We start from the raw sequence: 22,513 nt of genomic DNA, 5'->3' as shown, positions 1-22,513 counted from the left end.
GATGTACAGCCTACCACATGCCCCTGTCTCCCCACCCCCCACCAGCCTGTCAGAGGGAGTGATTGAGGGCTCTGTTCTAAAGTAGTGTAAAAGTAGTGAAACCTGCATATTTTAGACAATTATGGCATGTACTTTTTAAAATATGCCACAAGTTAATTACTACTTAAATTTTTCTGCAGCCTTTAAAAGTCCTTGAATGATAAATGTGGCCACTTTGGCAGATACTGGCTATACATTTTTGTGGCAGTGTCCACTTTCCATTTTACCAAAAAAGGCTAGTTTCTTGTCATCCTGTGCTGATTTCCAAACAATGCAAAGGGACCATCACATGGACAAATGGAGATCTAAACAAGTAATGTGTAATAGAAAAAATACCCTGATACCCTGGAGACAGGGGAAGATAGAAAGAGACAAACGCGGCGCCAATCTGTGTATGTGTGTATGTATAGGTGTATATGTATGTGTGTGTGTGTGTGTGTGTGTGTATATGTATATGTATAGGTATGTGTATATGTATGTGTGTGTGTATATATATATATATATATATATATGTATATGTATATGTATATGTATATGTATATGTATATGTATATGTATATGTATATGTATATGTATATGTATATGTATATGTATATGTATATGTATATGTATATGTATATGTATATATATATATATATATATATATATATATATATATATATATATATATATATATTTTTAGTGATCTGGAATAATCCAAGAGGCGTTGATCCACTTTCCAATAGAATTATGGTGCAGTATGCAGCAATCGCACTGGATACTATAGGAGCCCTCCAGCAGGTCCACTTAGTGAAAGAAGTTCCAAAGGCAATTACCAGTCTTGCGGCGCTCCTGCTACCAATGGTGGAACATATTGGATGATTTTTGGTCATATGACTGGACCAATATACAAATAAGTATAGAGATTTTATTTGTACATTAAAATATGGTTAATTATACAACGCATTTCGGCTCGGATGTTTTATCCTTCAGCTTTCTTCAGGTATAATTGAGCGAAAAAATATACATCTTTTTTCTCTCAATTATACCTCAAGAAGGCTGAAGGATAAAACATCCGAGCCGAAACGCGTTGTAAAATATTTTAATGTACAAATAAAATATATCTCTTATTTGTATATTGGTCCAGTCGTATGACCAAAAATCATCCAATATGTTCCAGCATTGGTAGCAGGAGCGCCGCAAGACTGGTAATTGCCTTTGGAACTAATGTGTAATGATGGAATAGATGGGACTGCATTGTCTGTCTGCAGTATAGGTCACTTTAACATACACATTGACGGGCCCAATAAAGTCTGAGTACGGATACATCAATGAGTAGCAATCATTGTCTCCAATGGTTCCTCACACGCAGACCGCACAAGGCCTTGGAATAGTGCCCTCCTGTATAACATGTCTAACTGAAGAGCCCATGATTGGCATCACTCTGCGCTGCCATTGTTTCTGGTTGTGAATGGTGACCATATTTGTTGCACTTGTATTAATAGTGGCTGGGTTGTTCGGTTTTTCCATCCTGCTGGTTCCACTTCTGGATATGCTGCAGATTTCAGTAAATTGCAGCGTTTTTGTTTTAGATACATATAGATGGACTTTCATTCTTGTGTGTCACTGGGAAGTGAAAATAAGTTCAGTGCTAAAAAAAAACAAAACACCCCTCGACACCTCTTCATCTTGTTTATTATAAGGCGTAATGGGACTGGTAGTTCCCCTATATGCTACACTCAAATTTCAATGTTGTGTACCATTAATATAGTTAATAATATTATGGCCGCTTGGTTTACTGTCTTGGGACAATTTCCTCGTATGTGAATTTCCACTCTGAAGTGACCTAATAAAACATTAGGTACTTTTGTAACTGGTCGTTACTAACCTTGTTTTCTGATGCTACAGTGAAGGGATGGAAACAGCCTCCCAACATCATGCAGAAAGAGGATTTAGAAACTGCATGATTGGAGCTAGACTCTCCCCTGCAGAGTACAGGCTGCTGATTTCTAGTGACATGCTGTATCCGTGCAATCCCCGCCTGCTGCAGGTGCCTGAAACGCACGGAGAGGTCTGAGAAACTGCACAATATAGGTATTGGTGGCGGGGACATTTTCACAAAACACCCACCCCATCCCCCAATCACACTCGGGCGTTATTCACATATCACTATTTCATCCGTGTTTGCCAAAACCAGAAGTGTCTCCGAAACACTGTACAGGCCTCAATCTTTAAAAATGTTTTTTCTGTTGTAAGTTCCACTCCTGGTTTTGGCACACACATACTGATGAGAGAGTGAAGCCTAATACTTGGGCTGGGGCCACATGGGGCACTACTGCCCTCGCATGACATTCGGCTCATGCTGGCAGCACAGCGGGAGCCGAGTGTCATGCGATTGTCAATGCGACTGAGGTCCGATCATGCGACCGGATCACAGCTGCGGGGGACGAGCAGACACTGAGGAGGGGTGTGCCAGCGCTGAGGAGGGAAGGGAGGGACTTCTCTCCCTTTCTCCTCCGTAGCCGGCTATTGCCATTCTCGCCCTGCATTCGTGATACACCGGTGTACTGCGGTGGTTGTTGTGTTTTTTTTTTTTTTTTTTTTTTTTTTGCCCCATAGACTTGAATGGGTGTGAGAGAATCTAGGATCACATTACACCCGCAGCATGCTGCGATTGTTTTCTTGGTCCAATTACGTCTGAGAAAATAATCTCTCATGGGTGCTGGGCAATAGGCTAATATTGGTCCGTGTGGAATGCGATGTTTTATTGCATTCCACTCGCTCCGATTTTCATGCCGTGTGTCTTAGGCCTTTTTGTATGTTTTGTTAGGAAAAGCACAATACCCCTGACTGACTGCTGGGACCCTCACTGATTGTTTGGGCAGCTATTATAATTTGACATGCATGCAGATGTGGGCCCTTGTGTGACATAATACATTACACTGCACAGATACCTTTTTATCGTTGTATAAAACCTATATAAATGAGCTGTTGAGATCTCAGGGCATCCACAGGGGTAGATGGTGTGCACAGCTATAGATGGGTGTGTCGTAACTGAGTAATTGATACTTTGACTTCAGTAATGATCTTCAGAGGAAATTTTTACAAACCAACCCCTTCAAAAGAGGAAGAGGAACCAGCAGTGTGCAAAACTTACAGGAAAGTGATGCTGCAGCTTTCTCGCTGACACACATTTAGCACTTCAATTTACTATTTTAAGTCTTGGTTTCAGTTACAAAAATACCAGTGATTGAGACATTTGTATCTTTAGGCAATATGTTTAAAGGGAATCTGTCACCAGATTTTTGCTACCTCATCTGTTAGCAGCATGGTGTAGAAAGGGACCCTGATTTCAGCAATATATCACTTAGTAGTTGTAGCAGAGCTCAGTAAGCTAACCCTGCCCACCCAACAGGTTTCTGTGTATGTCTATTGACAGTGAGCTGGTGTGGTTGGATAACTTGGGACAAAGCTGCTTCGCAGCAATGATAATGTCCCAGTACTAAAACCTTCATTATAAGTAAACCGCACACCGCTGAATAAACGACACGTCACTTAAATCTGTGTCTACGTCCCTCAGAGGTCCCCAAACTGTGGCTCGTGGGCCTGTGATGTGTGGCTCACAACTGTCTTTCAACTTGATATATATAAACACCAGCTTTAGCAAGCAGCTATGAAGCGGAGGTCTGTTTTGTTGACTTTTGTCAGTAGCCCCAAATAGAGCAAATCTGAATTTGGGGGTAAGCTGGTACCCCTGGATTTTGGTATACTGCCTTAGGCCTCTTTCACACGTCAGTGATTCTGGTACTTTTTTTTTTTTTTTTTTTTTTTTTTTTTTTAGCGTACCAGAATCACTGACATACGCAGACCCATTATAATGAATGGGTCTGCTCACACGTCGGTGATTTTTCACTGCACGTGTCTCCGTGTGGCGTACCCGCGTGTGCGTGATTGCTGCACGGAGACATGTCCATTTTTTTTCTGGCATCACTGATGTCCCACGGACCACGCAGTGGTGTGGTCCGTGAAACACGTGCCAGAAAAAAACGTGCTTTTAAAATAAAAAAACATTTTAACTCACCCGGGGTCCAGCGATGTCCTCTGCAGCCTGTGCAGCTTGCTGCTTCTGAGCCGGCTCATTATTGTCGCGCATATTCATGATGCGCGACACAGCCGACCCGGAAGCAGCTGCTGCGGGGGTCAGCGCCGGCCGGATGCTGCACCGCTGGAGCGATCAGCACCATGGGGAGTGGGCGCAGGTGAGTTGATTACTAAGTGCAATCACGGGCCACGGAGAACGGAGCCCGGATTGCACTTAGACAACCCACGTGTGCCGTGATTCACGGCACACGCAGGGACATGTGCGTGTTTTACACGCCAGTGAAAAACGTCAGTGTTTTTCACTGACGTGTGAAACGGGCCTTAGTGTGATTTCTGTGGAGAAGCTTTTCCTTCCAATTATACTGGTAATGGGGACACTGGGTGTCATTACTGGTGAGGGGGGCGAGGGCTGGATATGACTCTTAAATGTCTGAGCTGAATGTGGCTTGTGACCATCATTCAGACCTAGATGTGCCTCTCGAGATCAGAACGGGCAGGGGTCCTCCACCTATCCCATTGTGTCTTCAGATTACATAGTAAAAACCTGCTGATAGATTCCTGTTAAGCTGGTGATCATTACCTGCAGATGACTTCTGGTGGAGAGTTGTACATATTGTGTAAATGATGCTCTTCTGCGATCTCCAGCTAATAGCGCACGGCCTGTCCGGGGTTCTGTTGGAGATCTGGCTGCTGAGACCTGCACTGATGGGTGACTTGTGCAAGCTGTTGGCTCCTGAGGCTTTCACTGGTTTCGGTGTTTGCAGGAGAGCACCGCTTCTTAGCCTCCTGGCTTGTTGGGATGGCTTTGTGGTCCTGGAGGTTGTCTGTAGCATGGCTGAGCTGCTGGCACAAACTGTGCCCACCTTCATGCTTCAAGAGGCAGCTGTGTGTCTGACTCTAGAGAAGGATCTGGTCACTGGTCGTAGCCAGAAACCTGGCGCATGTACGTGACTGCTCCATGCCCAGCTAACCAGGCTACTCTGATAACTACAGATAGGCTGGTAACCAAGGGAATAACCAGTTATCTAGAATTAAAGAACTCCTCCATTCTTCAGAATCAAGAGGATATTTTAATAAAAAAAATCAGTTGTATTTCCAAGCACTTTGCACATTTACCCATTTATCATGAGGCCACACCTTTAATTTGTCGTTAGGTATTTCATGTTATGTTTTAGATTTATTTTTTTCCCCTTTTCCACTATACAACACAAATAATTCAATATTGTTTTTCCCCATCTGATTCTTGGGTCTCACAGGAATCCTTCCTCTGCTTTCTATGAAGCATTTCAAGTGAAGTTCGGTGGGTCAAAGAGACGGGGTGATAGGTATGAGCCCGTATGGCCACAGCAGTGGATGCATGAACGTCTGCCATAAAGCTTGATTCTTGAATTAACCGATGGGGACAGTGCTATGGCCATGGTGCAGTGATTCTGGTGTCCGTAATTCCAATGAGGGTGCTCGATAAATGAACCGTTCCTTTCTTCAGGTTGTACCGGCTCCCTTCATTGCTCAAATCCAGTGTTAGTCTTCCGGTTATTATTCCCATTTCTATCAAACTATTTTTTTTTTTTTTTTTTTTTTTAAATTTGCTAGCATTATGCTATAAGCCGCCATGTTTGCTCCTTGATGGTGGTGGTCTTCCTTTTTGTGTGTGACTAAAGACTTTCCTTGTCCCAAATCTCCTGTGTAACAGCGTTTTTATAATGGGAAACGTGGAGAGAAATTTTTTTTTTTTCTCTTGAACTGTGATGATGTGTAGCTTCAGGAAGACCATGCTGGACATCAGTGATTCAGTGGAGAGCACCCACCACCCCAACCTACTGGTTGTCCCATTCATTAGGGCTTGTCTGGAATTTTACACCAACAGGTAAAAAAAATGGTGACCCAAATTTTAGTCAACATGGAATCAAATGGAAACTTCTGGCTGTCCTATGTAATGATCTGAATCTTAATTCTTCCGTACCTTGGTGTTTCCTCGTCATCCCTTCAATCTCATAGTGAGTTCAGACTATTCACCACCAACCAGTAAAGGATCAGGAGCTCACAGCTGTTCTTCAGGAGGGCCTATATTCCTGCCCCTGTGAAGGATCAGGAGCTCACAGCTGTTCTTCAGGAGAGCCTATATTCCTGCCCCTGTGAAGGATCAGGAGCTCACAGCTGTTCTTCAGGAGGGCCTATATTCCTGCCCCTGTGAAGGATCAGGAGCTCACAGCTGTTCTTCAGGAGGGCCTATATTCCTGCCCCGTGAAGGATCAGGAGCTCACAGCTGTTCTTCAGGAGAGCCTATATTCCTGCCCCTGTGATTCCCACCCGGTCCTATACCTTATATGAAGTCTTATACATTGACAGCCAATTTGCATTACTGCAAGTTAGTGATGCTGGGATGTGCCCAAAGCTGTGGTCTTTGTACATTATCTCCATGGCTCCATCATTTGTGGACTAAACTGGGTAGAGGCCTGAGAGCTACTAAACAGATTTCTACTAGCGAGTAGACCAGCCCCATTACCTAGAGCTTCATCTTTCGTGTCCAGGGGGTAAAGCCTGGTGCCTCTTGTGAGGACCTTGATGTATTTTCTTATATTCCCTCCGTACGGTATTAAAATGTTTCCACATGTATCCCATGTCATATATATTGTCCAGTCTGTATGATGTACAGCACTGATTGTCATCCCTCATTATCTGCTTCATACATTCATGTCCACAATTCTTCTGGAGGGGCGACCTTCTGTATGGTGTCCTAGCAAGTCCATCTTTTTTTATTATTTTGCTCCAGAAACCTTCAGTTCCCAAGTCCTGTGATCCTTGGTACATGTGGAGGGAGCTATATAATCTAATTGTCTACAACTTTTTTTTTTCCTTTAGTTTTTTTTTTTAGATCTACAGTATTTCTATTTTGCATTGGAAGAACTTGGAAAACTGGATTAGAGCAGTCAAGGGAGCAGGGAATACCGTAACAGAAAAATAAGTGGGATTAACAATGTGAACACGGACTGATTTAGCAACTTTTTCTAAGTCCCAAACAGAAAAAAAGAAACGGAAAAGGTAAGTTTTATTTCCCTTATTGAGAAGGGTGCACGGAGTCCATTACTAAGTACAGGATTGAGCAAGCTTTGGGGTAACGGAATATTGGGAAGTCTGGAGCGGACCTTCTACCAGGGCATGACTTCCCCATTGTGGTGCGGAGGGATCTGTGACTGTTTCTTCTGACACTTGCTTTCTGCTAATGTTACTGGCTTGTAACCCTGAAATGCTTCTTTGAGGTGCACACTGCATTGTGTGACCTGTGTGGGCTTGTAATCGCATTGACTTTTGTACAGTATTTTTCTGCTGCATGACTATATAACACATGGTTTACAGCTCTGTAGACATGAAGCCATAATGTGGAACAAGTGTTACAATGCAGATTGCTAGGTACATTGGCTATTCTGTCTCTTCTTTCCTCTGGGAAGTGGTATTTCGAGCCTTGCTGTTAAGGTTGCTATGTGACTTATCCCCAGAGTTTGGTGAAAGAAAAACCAGTTCATCAACAGGAATTAACAATTCGGGCCCTATTTATTTTGTGGCTATATTACAAACATCACAATGTGAGAAAACCCAATTGTATCCCAGCTGAGGTGTGTCTGATAAACAGGACACCAGATCGCTCCCCGGTAGGTACTGTACTCATTACTGCAGTATGCATGCAGGGGTACCTGGTCACATACAGTGCGCAAAATAGGTCATTTGATAAATTTTCCCATCTGCAAAGAATGGAGTGGCTGTAATTTTTATCATAGGTATACTTCAACTGTGACTGACAGAAAACAAAAAATCCAGAAAATTACATCTAATGATTTTTAAATAATTAATTTGCATTTTATTGCATGAAATAAGTATTTGATAGAATAGAAACAGAACTTTAATATTTGGTACAGAAACCTTTGTTTGCAATGTCTGAGGTCAGATGTTTCCTGTAGCTCTTGACCAGGTTTGCACACACTGCAGAAGGAATTTTGGCTCACTCCTCCATATGGATCTTTCGGGTTTCAGGGCTGTCACTGGGCAACACTGAGTTTCAGCTCCCTCCAAAGATTTATATTGGGTTCAGGTCTGGAGACTGGCTAGGCCACTGCAGGACCTTGGAATGCTTCTTACAGAGACACTCTTTAGTTGTACTGGCTGTGTATCAGGTCTTTGTATCAGGTCTTTGTAATGCTGGAAGACCCAGCCACAACCCATCTTCAATGCTTTTACTGAGAGGAGGAGGTTGATGGCCAAAATCTCGGGATACATTTCCCTATCCATCCTCCCTTCAATGTGGCGCAGTCGTCCTGTCGTCTTTGCAGAAAAGCACCCGGAAAGTATGTTACACTTCTTGGAATTGTACTCCTCCTTCTTCCCCCAAACACTGCAAATGGAGTTAATACACAAAAGTTCTATATTGGTCCCATCTGACCACCTGACGACCTTCTCCGACGCTTCCTTCAAATGGGCTTGGACGTGTGCTGGCATGAGAAGGGGAACATTGTGTGCCCTGCGGGTTTTTAATCCATGAATGCTTTAGTATGTTACTAATAGTTATCTTTTGAGACACTGGTCCCAGCTTTCTTCAGGTCATTGCCCAGGTCCTCCAGTGTAGTTCTGGGCTTGATTACTGACCTTTCTTATAATCATCCTTCTACCACGAAGTGAGATCTTGCATTGCACTCCAAAAGATTGTGTAATTATCAGAACATTGAAGAAACAAACGCTTGTAGCCTTCTCACCAAGCTGCTGGCCTATTGTCTTGTAGCCCATCCCAACGAGTTCAAACTGGTGCAGTCAATACAAGTAATGAGTTCAGAGAGGAGGGCTTCTTAGGGTGGGTGCACATGATCTGGATATGGTGCGTCCTGGACGCAGCGTGTCTTCTCCTGCGAGGCTGTGAGTGCTGTCCGCAGGGGACCACAGCTGCCCATGCCCATGATTGAGGTTCGGGCCGCTGTGGACTCTTCTTTCTGTTTCCCCCGCGGAGAACACTTGTCTCCACAAGCGTAAATTGACATTTTGCAGCTCGGAAAGCCACACTGCATGTAGGTCTATGCTGCAGAGAAAATCTGCACAGTGGGCATGAGATTTCTAGAAATCCTATCCACTTTTCTTCTACTGTACAATGCAGCAAAAACATAGCATCCAAAATGCTGATAACGCTGATTGTCAATACAGACTACTTTTTTTTTTTTTTTTTCCTTAAAAAAAAAAAAAATCAGGTCTGAGCTAGAATTCTTGCTGGTTGGTACTGTAGGTGATCATATACTTATTTCATGTAATAAGATGCAAATCATTTAATTATTTAAAAATCATACACTTTGGTTTTTCTGGATTTTTTTTGTTTTGGATTCTGTCATCTTTGTGGATGGGAAAACTTACAAAATCGTCAGTGTATCAAATACTTATTTTCCCCACGGTACATTAGGTTTATTTTTTAAACTTCTTCTTTCATTCTATTTTTACTTTCCTTTTTTTAGTCTCCTTTAAAAGAGGACTTGTCACTCACAGTATACACTGAAGAATTGCACTTTATAGGAGACCTGCAGGTTCTCTATAAAGTTCAGGCTCACTGTCCATGATGTAATTTAAAGGGAATCTGTTGCATATAAAAAACGCTACTAACCTGCAAATTTGAAATTTAGGCTCTGTGCCCACGTTGCGTATTTGCGTGCAGTTACGCTGCGTATTACACTGCAGCATAACTGCATGCGTCCTGCGTCCCAGCACAATCTATGGAGATTGTGCATAATCCATGCGCACGTTGCGTTTTAGAACGCAGCAATTTGCATGCTGCCAAATCGCTGCGTTCTAAAAAGAAACATGTCACTTATTCCGTGCGGTTTGGATGCAGCCCCCACTCTGTCTATGGTGTGAGCTGCATCCAGAGCGCATGAAATCTGCTTTTTCACTGCATTCATTACACAGTGTTTCTGCAGTGATTTGAAGCGCACGTGTGCTGTTCAAATCGCTGCAGAAATTTCTACAGGGACACAACGCAACGTGGGCACATAGCCTAATAGCAATTGAAACCTGCCCGGTGCCGCTGTCGGGAGGAAAAGAACTTTATTCCTCCCCTGAAACGTTCTGGTTTGTCATGTGGGCGCCGGCGAGGGTTCAGCCACTACGGAGAGCTTGGGTTCAGCTCTGTGGTATGGAGAGCGGTGGCTATAACTGGGCCTCTTGCACTGATTGACAGACGCCTCTAATGCGGATAGGCTGTCAATCAGTGCAGGGGCTGCCTTTAAAGCTGTCACTCTTGAAACAGATCAGTGACTGACTCTGCGCCCTCACCATCCCCATGACTGAAACTGGAAAGCTGCCGGGGAATTAAACTTAATGTCCTCCCAACAGCAGGGTTCAGTGTGCAGGTGTCGAGCAGTTTACAAATGCTATTAACCTTCAGATTGACCCCATATCTGCAGATTAATAGTTTTTACACGACCGGTTCTCCTTAAATGCATTTGTCGGAGACTGACAGCGGCATTTAAATTGTAGTAATTGACACGAGCTGCAGTTACAGGCAAATGCCAGCTATGTGACAGTGCCAGGATGTGCCTGGTAAGAAGCAGGCTCAGCCCCTGAGCAGGCTGTATGCTTAAATTTTCATTATAGGCTGATAAGAAATGCTATAGATGAAGAGGTTCAACTGGAATAGAAAAATACAGAAAGGAAATATTAAGTGTTCCTAAATGCTTTTAATTGGCAAATCAAACATCTTTTCTCTATAGATGTAATGACTATATAAATGTAATGCCTGCTGTTTATAGGACAGGTGCCTGAGGAAACTGCTCCGTACCGCCAGCTGGTATTCTGATCTAACACGTGTGTAAGAGGCTGCTTGCACTGCTGTCCACCACCCCTGGTGTCACCCGTATTAGATTAGTAAGATGGGGTGATAGCAGTGTGAGCAGCCGCCTCTTACCTCAGCACCCCTGATTTTGCCAGGATTACATTAGTAAGATCAGGTGATCAGCAATGGATCAGCATGTTCTTATCTAATACTAAGGTAAGAATACCCACTGAGAGCACATCTCCACATTACTAAAGAGGGCACCGTTGCTCCACAGAGGACAGATTGACGCCCTGTGCCTGTCATTTGCTGTCCAGCCTGTGGTGGGTGTAACAGGAGGCTGGCATATTCATTATGTACAGCAATACTGTGTCACTGTATATAGCACAAGTGATCAGACGTTTGCAGGGTTAAGGCCCCAAATGGGACTAAAAAAGTCACCACAAAACGCAATGCGTAAACACATGCAACAATACAGTGGATGAATTTGGAAGCAAAATCGACAAAATGAAACGAGCCAGCCCTACAACATGCTGATTTATGCAGCGGAGCCATGTCTATGTAGATGACTACTCATGGATTTAATTTTAGCTGATATCGCCATCTAGTGGACAGAACTCTGCATGGCACCTGTATACACACTCTTCATTATTTATGACGCATGTTCTGACTTAAACATTTCAACCAGCGGCATTTGAACAGTATTCATTCACATTAGCATCGGTACCAACTTTATATTAAAGAGGCGTTGGTCACTTTTTCTTGTTAGAGCAGCTTCACTTAGTCCGGGCAACACTTTTGTCCATGCAATGGCTGCTAGTAAAGGCGTTAGTGTCCATAAGCCTCCTCCAATTGTAAGCTGCTTTCCTGTTAAAGGGGGCTGATGGTCAGGTCTGGTCATATGCTGCTCCGCAAATAGCCATGGTATGGACAAGAGCTGGTAAGTTGGTGCAGCTTCCCGTACAAACAAAAATGTGGTCAGCCCCTTCATGCAAATGGTTTTTGTTTTTTTTTGTTTTCTCTCCCATTTTTATTCTTGAAAGTTGTTCTATTGTGAAATCGATACCTTTCCTTCCACATTATACCTAATGTCTCTCCTGTATCAACTGTTACTTTTTTTTTGTATATTGAAGCATCTTATGTGTGTGCGAAAGTCATTATGAAGGGAGTGGGAGCTGTGAATGGTGGATCCTGTGTTATCAGCCATGTAAAGAGGTGTTGTGTTCTGGTGAGATGCTAAAAAGCTTTTTCACACCACCTTTGTACTTCATTTGACAACCCCTCATCTGTGCAGATACATGTAAAATAATCCCCTATAGCCCCTCCAGTGTCAGCGCCATTCAAGCAATGTCTGCACTGGTCTCCCGAGATCGCACAATCCCTGCGGCCAATCAGCGCTGGCTTCTCTCATCTCCTTCAGGGAAACACTATATCTAAAGGCCCGCATACACAGACTAATGTTGACTAAACTGTGGCATTGGTAAATTAAAACACAGGGGTCACCGCAAGTCCTCCGATGGTTGTAGAACAAGAGACTAGTCCCATTAGTCAGATTGTGTGTGTGTTTTAGATGGAGATATAACATTTTGATAAACACCCGATTTAAAGTCACGTGGAGTAGGAGCATGTTCACATGATTGCAATTTTTTTTAGGGGGGGGTGGGGGTGTACATTTTACTCTTTGCATCTGGTTTGGGAAAAAAATGCAACTGTTTAAGTATAGCGTAATCAATTTTCAGAAATCCTATGCACACATTTTCTTTTTCCCGTGTATCTGGAGCCCTGATGTGTTTTTGCCAGAGTATGACATGTTTAGTATTTTTGCAGTGTATTTTTTTATTTATTCAAATAATGGAGGGGGGGAAAACCCATGATATGCAGGTTGAAACACATCAAAAGCTTGTATGCAGCATTTTTCCTGTCATCGCTGGTTTCCGCTGCAGAAAAATCTGTGTGAATATTCCTCTAGGCAGCATTTCCCAGTATTTAACACTTTTGGTAGCAAGTAATCTAGAATAACTACTAGAGGGGAGGCCATCAATTGCACAAGAGTTACCAGAGGCTCTGCTCTGAGACGCATCCTGCAGTGATGATTGTGTGGGTGGATGGCACTGATCTAAGGTCAGAATGACTTCAAGCTTACAGATATAATGTAGATCAGGTTCCTCTGCAGTATTTTTTTCCTTTGTCTATTTCCAGATAACGTTAGATGATTTTTGTACATAAGAGATCTTATCAGAAGGTTAACTGGCTTAAAGAGCAAACAATTAGCCATTGAACTGGAAAGAAACTTCTATTAAACAGCGTTTTACTGGACTTTAAACTATTTTAAAGAGTGCAGCTACAAGCGTAATGCCAAAAAATATCAAGGATGAGTGACTGTGTTTCTCATACATTTTAGAATTATTTATATCCTGGGTTCCCTTTTAAAGGGAACCTGTCCGGTCCGATATGCACCCAGAACCACGAGCAGTTCTGGGTGTACATTGCTAATCCCTGCCTAATTGTCCCTGTATACACTGACATAGAGATCTTTTTCTAAAGTATTTCTAAAGATCTTTTATCGTATGCTAATGAGTGAGGGGACTAGTCCGCTGGGCGTTGCTTTCCTTGTTAGTCACCCCCATTAACATGGTAGTACTCCCCTGTGGGTGTGCTATCATGCTAATGAATGTGCAATGTCACAGGATGATCTCACTCACCTCTCACCATCACCCCTCCCCCCTGATCCTGGATTTCGGCTCAGTGCGCATGACCCCGGACTTCTGGTCATGCACACTACTTCAGTTTGAAGCCGGGTGTACGTGTCCCTGCTTCATAGTGCGCATGACCAGAAATCCGGGGTCATGCGCACTGAGCCGAAATCCAGTGTCAAGCGGTGATGGCGGTGGAGAGGTGAGTGAGATCATCCTGTGATGCTGCGTATTCATTAGCATGTTAGTACCCCACAGGGGCATGCTAATGGGGTAGACTAGCATGGGAAGCAATGCCCTTGGGATTAGTCCCTGCACTCATTAGCATATGATAATAGATCTTTATAAATACTTTATCTAAAGATCCCTTTATCTATGCTAGTGTGTAGAGCAGACCTGGGCAAGGGGCGGCCCGCGGGCCACATCCGGCCCGCCTGCTCTCTGTGACCGGCCCGCCCGTCTTCAGCCGGTGCAGTGGAGCCGGGCTGCAGCGTGCCGAGCAGGAAGAGATCCTGTGCAGGTCCGCACAGTCAGTGCAGGAGAAGAAGCAGCACAGCAGACAGAATAATTCATCCTGCACTGTAGGACCTGCGATGATGTCACGCCCATGTGACTGTGTGGGAGGAGACACAGGATGCCGGGCAGAAAGCAAGATACTGAATCCTGAAGGAGATGTGGACACATGATGACTGGTAATAAGAAAAGAGGGGACATGAGGGGGAGGGGGGCTGCAGGGTGAGTGCATATGAGGGCTGCAGACTGACAGAAGGATGTGAATGGGTGCAGAGTGTTTGAGAGGGGTAAGTTGGGGTACAAGCAGGGTGAGATATGTGGGCAGGGTGTGTGACATATGGGGGTGTAGTGTGTGTGATATGGGGGTGCAGGCTGTATGGGAAGCAGGGTGTGTGACATATGGGGGTGTAGTATATTACAGGTGTGCTATATGGAGGTGTATATTACAGGTGTGCTCTATGGAGGTGTATATAGTGGTGTAGTATATGGGGTGTAGTGATGTAGTATATTACAGGTGTGCTCTATGGAGGTATAGTATATTACAGGTGTGCTATATGGAGGTGTATATTACAGGTGTGCTATATGGAGGTGTAGTATATTACAGGTGTGCTATATGGAGGTGTAGTATATTACAGGTGTGCTATATGGAGGTGTATATTACAGGTGTGCTATATGGAGGTGTATATAGTGGTGTAGTATATGGGGTGTAGTGATGTAGTATATTACAGGTGTGCTATATGGAGGTGTATATTACAGGTGTGCTATATGGAGGTGTAGTAGATTACAGGTGTGCTATATGGAGGTGTATATTACAGGTGTGCTATATGGAGGTGTAGTATATTACAGGTGTAGTATATGGGGTGTAGTGATGTAGTATATTACAGGTGTACATAGGGGTGTAGTGATGTAGTATATTACAGGTGTAGTATATGGGGTGTAGTGATGTAGTATATTACAGGTGTATATAGGGGTGTAGTGATGTAGTATATTACAGGTGTATATAGGGATGTAGTATATTACAGGTGTATATAGGGGTGTAGTGATGTAGTATATTACAGGTGTATATAGGGGTGTAGTGATGTAGTATATTACAGGTGTATATAGGGGTGTAGTGATGTAGTATATTACAGGTGTATATAGGGGTGTAGTGATGTAGTATATTACAGGTGTATATAGGGGTGTAGTGATGTAGTATATTACAGGTGTATATAGGGGTGTAGTGATGTAGTATATTACAGGTGTATATAGGGGTGTAGTGATGTAGTATATTACAGGTGTATATAGGGGTGTAGTGATGTAGTATATTACAGGTGTATATAGGGGTGTAGTGATGTAGTATATTACAGGTGTATATAGGGGTGTAGTGATGTAGTATATTACAGGTGTATATAGGGGTGTAGTGATGTAGTATATTACAGGTGTATATAGGGGTGTAGTGATGTAGTATATTACAGGTGTATATAGGGGTGTAGTGATGTAGTATATTACAGGTGTGCTATATGGAGTTGTAGTATATTACAGGTGTGCTATATGGAGTTGTAGTATATTACAGGTGTAGTATATAGGGGTGTAGTGATGTAGTATATTACAGGTGTAGTATATAGGGGTGTAGTGATGTAGTATATTACAGGTGTAGTATATAGGGGTGTAATGATGTAGTATATCGGAGGTGTATTATATAGTGGTGTAGTATAATACAGGTGTATATGGGGGTGTAGTATATTACAGGTATATGGAGGGAGTGTAGTATAATACAGGTATAGTATATAGGGGTGTAGTGGTGTAGTTTATTACAGGTGTAGTATATGGAGGGGGTGTAGTGATGTAGTATATTGGGTAGAACTGAGGTAATTATATTAGTCCGGCCCTCTAAACCAATCCCAATTTCTCATGCGGCCCCATGGGAAAATTAATTGCCCACCCCTGGTATAGAGGGACAGTTAGGCAGAGATTAGCAATATGCACCCAGAACTGCTCCTGGTTCTGAGTGCATATTGGACCTGACAGGTTCCCTTTTAAATAAATATTGATGACAAAATTGTAAATATGAACTGAAATGGTAAGGCTTCCCCGGTTTACCCCAAAAGTGCATTATTTTAAATACATGGGCTGTTATGTACTGCAGATCAACATACTTTCTTCAATAAGGCATGAAGTGCAACATTAATTTCATTATCTGACTACTTCAGTTGGCGCTGCCAACCATCTGTTTGTTTTGGGAAGGGGACAAAGTAATATTACCAAGTAATATGGTTGTCCTAGGTCAGTATGATTTTGGTGCCACCAAAAGGGTTTATTTTCATTTTAGATTTTGATTGGCCTTTTAGGGACACAATACCAAATTTGTGCATTGAATGTAAGCCACGGTCATGACAGGCTTGGCGGATCTTCTGTAGACCCCCAACTATCAGAGCAAACCAGTGGTATACCGCAGTCATGCTGCAGTGGGGCTAATGGGTGCTAAGAATGCCACACCTCACCTGCCCTTAGAGGACCTGTCATAGGGCAAATGTGGCCAATTCAGTATGCAGTTTTGTTTTTAATCTGTAATTGACGTGTACGTGTGTCTGTGTGTACGTGTGTCTGTGTGTACGTGTGTCTGTGTGTACGTGTGTCTGTGTGTCTGTGTGTACGTGTGTCTGTGTGTACGTGTGTCTGTGTGTACGTGTGTCTGTGTGTCTGTGTGTACGTGTGTCTGTGTGTACGTGTGTCTGTGTGTACGTGTGTCTGTGTGTACGTGTGTCTGTGTGTGTGTGTACGTGTGTGTCTGTATAGAGACTGCTCAATCTAGGTGAGCAGTGCGGGGGAAAAATCAGTAGTGACAGACCTGGAGTCACCCTAGTCACCTTGTATGAAATAACCGTTTTAATATTTAAGGGCCAGGGAAAAAAAAAGCGAAGTTTTGTTACCCAAGAATGTATATTTTCTGGCTTTAGTGAGCCTATAAATGAAACATGAGAGCTATTTTTGGACCGAGACCAGACAACCTGCTTGATCAGGTCATTTATCTTGCTAAACTAAGTAAACTCCTGGATGGCGTTGTGATTGGGTGAGTCAATACAACTGTACAAGTTGGGGGTTGGAGTCAGATTTCTAGGTCAGGACCATTGTTCAGTGACTCATGCAATTGTTCTCAAATCTTGTGACACACACGTGTAAATATTACCTCAATCCTAGATTAGAATATTAACCTTCAGAGAATGATAGGCCCTGAGTAAATGTAATAAAATGGTATTTGCATCTCCTGCCTCTACATTTTACTCTATTGGATCCAGCATATTGAAGTGTATTTCATTATGGGTTTCGGCTTCGGTTTGTTATATTAGGCGACCTGATTTAATAATACTTCTCCACACCTCCTTTTTATCATTGTGAAAGGTTGGGGATGGTTGAGGACTATGGAGGGAATCATTTATTCTAGCAGTTTTCCAGTCATCTTCAACTATATATGTATACATGTGTGTAAAAAAAAAAAAAAAAAAAAAAAAATTTAGCTAGATAGATATGCGCCTTTAATACACATTTACTAGAAGTCATGTGGTGACGAACAGGGTTTACCAAATACCAGGAAAACCTCCAGCAGGTATCGCAACACACAAGGGCCCCACAATTCAACAGAGCCCTGGCGCTAGCAAGAGGGTAGCGGGTCACCATCTGCACTGACCTGCGGCTATACCTTGCACTCCCTGACACGTCTATACGGGTTCTTTCACCCCATTTCCGACCACGTTCCTTAGCTTTCGCTGGTCCTAGACTCACCCTGACTAGTGAGCAGGCTGAGCACTAGTCTTGCCTCTGCAATACAGAAACACAAGGGTAGGAAAACACAGGGGAAATAGACATGAACGGGAAAAATCCACTCCAAGCAGCTTCAATGCAACGAACAACACAAAAAACTTATTCCAGATCAGGCTCCTTCTGAAGTGGACCACATAGAAATGAGAATTCAGTTTTTATCATTGGAACCAGCTGATCAGGCTCATGACTTTAGTGAAGGGGAGTGATTGCAAAGATCTGCACCTTGGATTAAAAGCTACAGCCAGCAGGCATGCAGGAAAGGGTGCTCAACTCTTAGGCTATGTGCACACACTGCGTTTTTTTAACGCTGCGTTTTTGTGCGTTTTAGCGCTAAGAATGCACAAACGCAGCATCTTAAACGCATGCGTTTTTACCACGTTTTGGTGCGTTTTTGGCTGCGTTTTTCTGCGTTTTTTTCATCAGTGAACATTGCCATTAAAGATTGTTGAAAAAAAAAAAAAAGGTCTGATGTAATTTCCTTCTTCCATATGTTCTTCATTCTCCACTAGTGTATGCAGGAGAGCAGACAGCTGCAGAACTAAAAGGCTCAGCATGCTCCATCCAGGACTATATGCTGGGGGGAGAGTCAGGGGGAGCAGACCTACAAGGCTCAGCATACTCCATCCACTAGTGGATGCAGGAGAGCAGACAGCAGCTGTCGAACTACAAGGCTCAGCATCCTCCATCCAGGACTGTATGCAGGATTTCTTTGCCCCATTAAACAAAAAATGATGTGGGCTTCGCCATATTTTTGTATGCTAGCCGGGTACAGCAGGCAGGTACGGGCTGCCCCCAACCCACAGCAGCCTATTTGTACCCGGCTGGGAACCAAAAATATAGGGAAGCGCTTTTTTTTTTTTTAATTTCATGAAATAATTAAAAAAAAAAAAATGACGTGGGCTTCGCCTAATTTGTGTCCAGCCGGGTACAACTAGGCAGCTGGGGATTGGAATCCGCAGTGCAGGGTGCTCATGCTTTCTGGGCACCCATGCTGCGAATTGCAGTCCGCAGCTACCCCGGAAAATGGCGCTTTCATAGAAGTGCCAACTTCTGGCGCTGTATCCAACTCTTCCAGCTGCCCTGGTGGCTCGCTGGGTAATAATGGGGTTAGGGCTAGTTGTATATTATCAGCTAGCCCTAAGCCCAAAATTCATGGTGTCACTCCAATATTAGACATGGCCACCATGAATTTCTAGTAAAGATTAAAAAAAAAACACAACACACAGAAAAATATTTTTATTAGAAATAAAACACAACACAATTAGTGACTCCATCTTTATTGAAATAGAGCCCCCCTCCGCAGTAATCCTGGGTCAAGGGTCCCGCGCCGTCCAATCCGGATCCAATATCTGATCGGTTTGCTAGAAGGCAAAGCGATCAGATGTGTCAGGTTCCAGGATGTGAATCACATCACACATCGGCTGATCGGCTGTATAAAAGCCGTTTATACAATCAGATGATGCATCAGCGCAAAAAAAATAAAATACTCACTTATGTGCTGATTACCGGCAGCTCCTGGAGCGAAGTCTGATCCCGTCCGATCGCTGAAGCAGCTGCCGGTAATCAGGGATGAAGTCTCCTGATGGCATCCGCTGACAGGTTAAACCAGCTGGGCGCCGGCGTCACCCCGAGACTTACGATCAGCTGACGCGTCAGGTGACTGCATGAGGTGATCCATCGCCAGGTCCTGGAAGCTATCAGAGGTGTCCCGGCTGTCTGCACACAGCCGGAGCGGCGGTACCGGGAGAGGAGCTGGGAGCGGGCATGGCACCGGGAGTCTGCTGACAGGTGAGTATGACATATATTTTTGTTTTGTTTTTTTCCCCACTGTTCACTTTTGATTTCGCAGCTGCCTCCACCTCCTGCCCAGACATGGCGCCGCACGGCAGCAGACATGCACAGGACGGGAGGTGGACGCAGCGGTGACGGTACCGGGAGGATTCACGCTTCTGTATTTACTGACAGAAGGAATCCTCTTCCTGTACATGTCACTTTACTGCCCACCTCCTGCGTTTTATAGCTGCGTTTTTGGTCTTGGAAACGCAACAAAACGCAGCTATAATAACAATTTGCGTTTCTTATTCCGTCTTTCAGCATCCCATTGCACTCAATGGATGGAAAAACGCGGGAATAAGTGACATGCTGCGTTTTTGTGGTCACCACAAAAACGCAGCTGAAAAAAAAAAATGCTGTGTGCAGACAGCAAAAATGAAAACTCATAGACTTTGCTGGGGGAAGCAAAGTCATGCAGTTTTCTGGGCAAAAACGCACTGTGTGAACTTACCTTACAGTACTACTGGCACAACGCCAATCTAGTATCAGAGTGGCTCTGCAAGCAACAAGCCCCCCCCCAAAAGTGAGTACACCCCCCCAAAAGTGAGTACACCCCTCACATTTTTGTAAATATTTATATCTTCCATCTTATACTGAAGATATGACACTTTGATACAATGTAAAGTAGTCAGTGTACAGTTTGTATAACAATGTAAATTTGGTGTGGCCTCTAACTCCACACACAGCCGGTAATGTCTTAACTGCTGGCAACAAAAATGAGAACACCACAAAATGAAAATGGCCAAATTGTGCCCAGTGTCAATATTTTGTGTGCCCAGCATTATATTCACGCGCTGCCTTAATGCCTTTGGGCATGGAGTTCACTAGAGCTTCTCAGGAGCCACTGGATCCTCTTCCATCCTCCATGACCTCACAGAGCTGGTGAATGTTAGAGACCTTGGTCTCCTCCATCTTCTGATTGTCTATGCTCAAAAGCTTTAGATCTGGAAATTTGCTTGGCCAGTCCAGCACCTTTTTACCCTCCGCTACTTTAGCAAGGCAATGGTAGTCTTGGAGGGGTTTGGGGTTATGTAGGCATATACTGCCCTCCGGCCCAGTATGTGAAAGGAGGTGATCTTGCTCTGCTTCAGTATGTCATGCATGTTGATATTCATGTACACACTTGTCTTTCTACTCCTCACCTGGCTGCCGCCACACACAGTTGATACCATCTGAGCCAAATAAGTTTGTCTTGCTCTCCTCAGACCACAGGAGGACACTGTTCCGACAATCCATGTCCTTAGCCTGCTTGTCTTTAGCAAACTGTTTGCTGGCTTTCTTGTGCATCGTCTGTATAAGAGGCTTCCTTCTAGAATGGCAGCCATGCAGAACAATTTGATCTACCATGAGGTGCCATGTTGAACTTCCAGTGACCAATATGAGTGTGTGAGTGACAACCCCAATTTTAACCCCTTTACAACAAATGATGTATTTGCCGTGTACACCCATTTATTGCAGGCTTGCACAGCAAGCCATTGTTACCTGCATATATCAGCTGACATGTACAGCTAAAAAGCTCGGGTTGATCAAATATCCACTCATGCTTGTTAACACTAGAAGTCCCAGGAATTTCGACCTCCATAGGGTTCCAATGGTAGAAATGTTAAATGATCCCTCTCTGGGACTTCTAGTGTTAACTAGTTATAGTGAGCTGGCAAATTCTGACAGCATGATGTAACACACGTTGGTGGGTATCGCGTCATCCCCCTTCCCCCATCGGTGGCCCTGTGATGCGATCACTGAGCGCTAATGGGTTGTCTTAACAGCCAAGGTCAGCTGATGGCCCCTGTCGCTGTCATGACGAAGTTCCTGTGAGCATTCACACGAGAGCGGCATTTCTGCTGTTCAGAGGGGTGCTGCAGCTTTGCTCTGAACAGCAGAAGCGATCGGACAGTGCAGGTTTAAAGGGGACTAATAAAATCGCTTAAAAAAAAAAAACCTTAAGATCAAATCGCTTCCCCTTTTTGCCCCATTGAAAATAAAACTATAAAAACAAATTTTAAAAAATACACATTTGGTATTGTGGAGTTCAGAAATGGCTGATCTGTCAAAATAGATAAAATCAAATAATCTGATCACTAAAGGGTCTAGCGAGGAAAAATAAAAACGCCAAAAAATAAGCCATCACTGAGCCCCAGATACCGAAAAATGAGAATGTTACAGGTCTTGGAAAATGGTGACTGACCTGTGGAATCCTACAGATAGGTCAATATAAGTGAATAAACATTGATTTTTGGGGTTTTATTAGCAATCGTGGAATTACACTTTTGCAATGTCACCTCACTTGGAATTTTTTTTCCAGTACAATATGGGACAGAATGAATGGTGTCATACAAAAGTACAGCTCGTTCTGCAATAAAACAAGCCCTTGTGTGGCTATATTAATGGAAACCTAAAAAAAGTTATGGCTGTTGGAAGAAGAAGAGAGAAAACGAAAATGGATAATCTGGGGGTGAAGGTAACAGACCTGACCTGGGGAGGGAAAATAGGCACATTTTCACCTAGGGGTGTACTCACTTTTGTGGTCAGTGGTTTTGGCATTAATGGCTGTGTGTGTTGAGACACCACTTACTATTATACAAGCTGTATGCTGACTGCTTTACTGTGTATCTGTCATGTCTTCAGTATTGGCCCATGAAAAGCTATAATAAATCTCCAAAAATGTGAGGGGTCTATTTTGTGTTGGGTTTTGTTTTAGTTTTTTTCTGTTTACCAAATTTAGGCAAACTGGCCACTGGGGCTATTTAGACTGCTTTCT

At 43.5% G+C, this 22,513-nt stretch overlaps 1 protein-coding gene across 2 annotated transcripts in view; it reads left to right on the top strand.

Moving 5' to 3' along the window:
- Window positions 1–22,513, top strand: part of TSC22D2 (TSC22 domain family member 2) — a 61,543-nt gene that overhangs the window by 16,171 nt on the left and 22,859 nt on the right. Inside the window, exon 2 of one of the 2 annotated variants that reach the window (XM_075340763.1) lies at window positions 5,376–5,444. The exons of the other annotated variant lie outside the window; for it this stretch is intronic. Within the exon in view, the coding sequence (XP_075196878.1) occupies window positions 5,376–5,444 (69 nt within the window). The remainder of the gene's footprint in view (window positions 1–5,375; window positions 5,445–22,513) is intronic. 2 annotated transcript variants of the gene reach the window in all.

This window comes from Anomaloglossus baeobatrachus, chromosome 3 (genome assembly GCF_048569485.1).
Source record: "Anomaloglossus baeobatrachus isolate aAnoBae1 chromosome 3, aAnoBae1.hap1, whole genome shotgun sequence".
Lineage (NCBI taxonomy): Eukaryota > Metazoa > Chordata > Amphibia > Anura > Aromobatidae > Anomaloglossus > Anomaloglossus baeobatrachus.
This window is presented reverse-complemented; position numbering and strand designations above follow the sequence as displayed.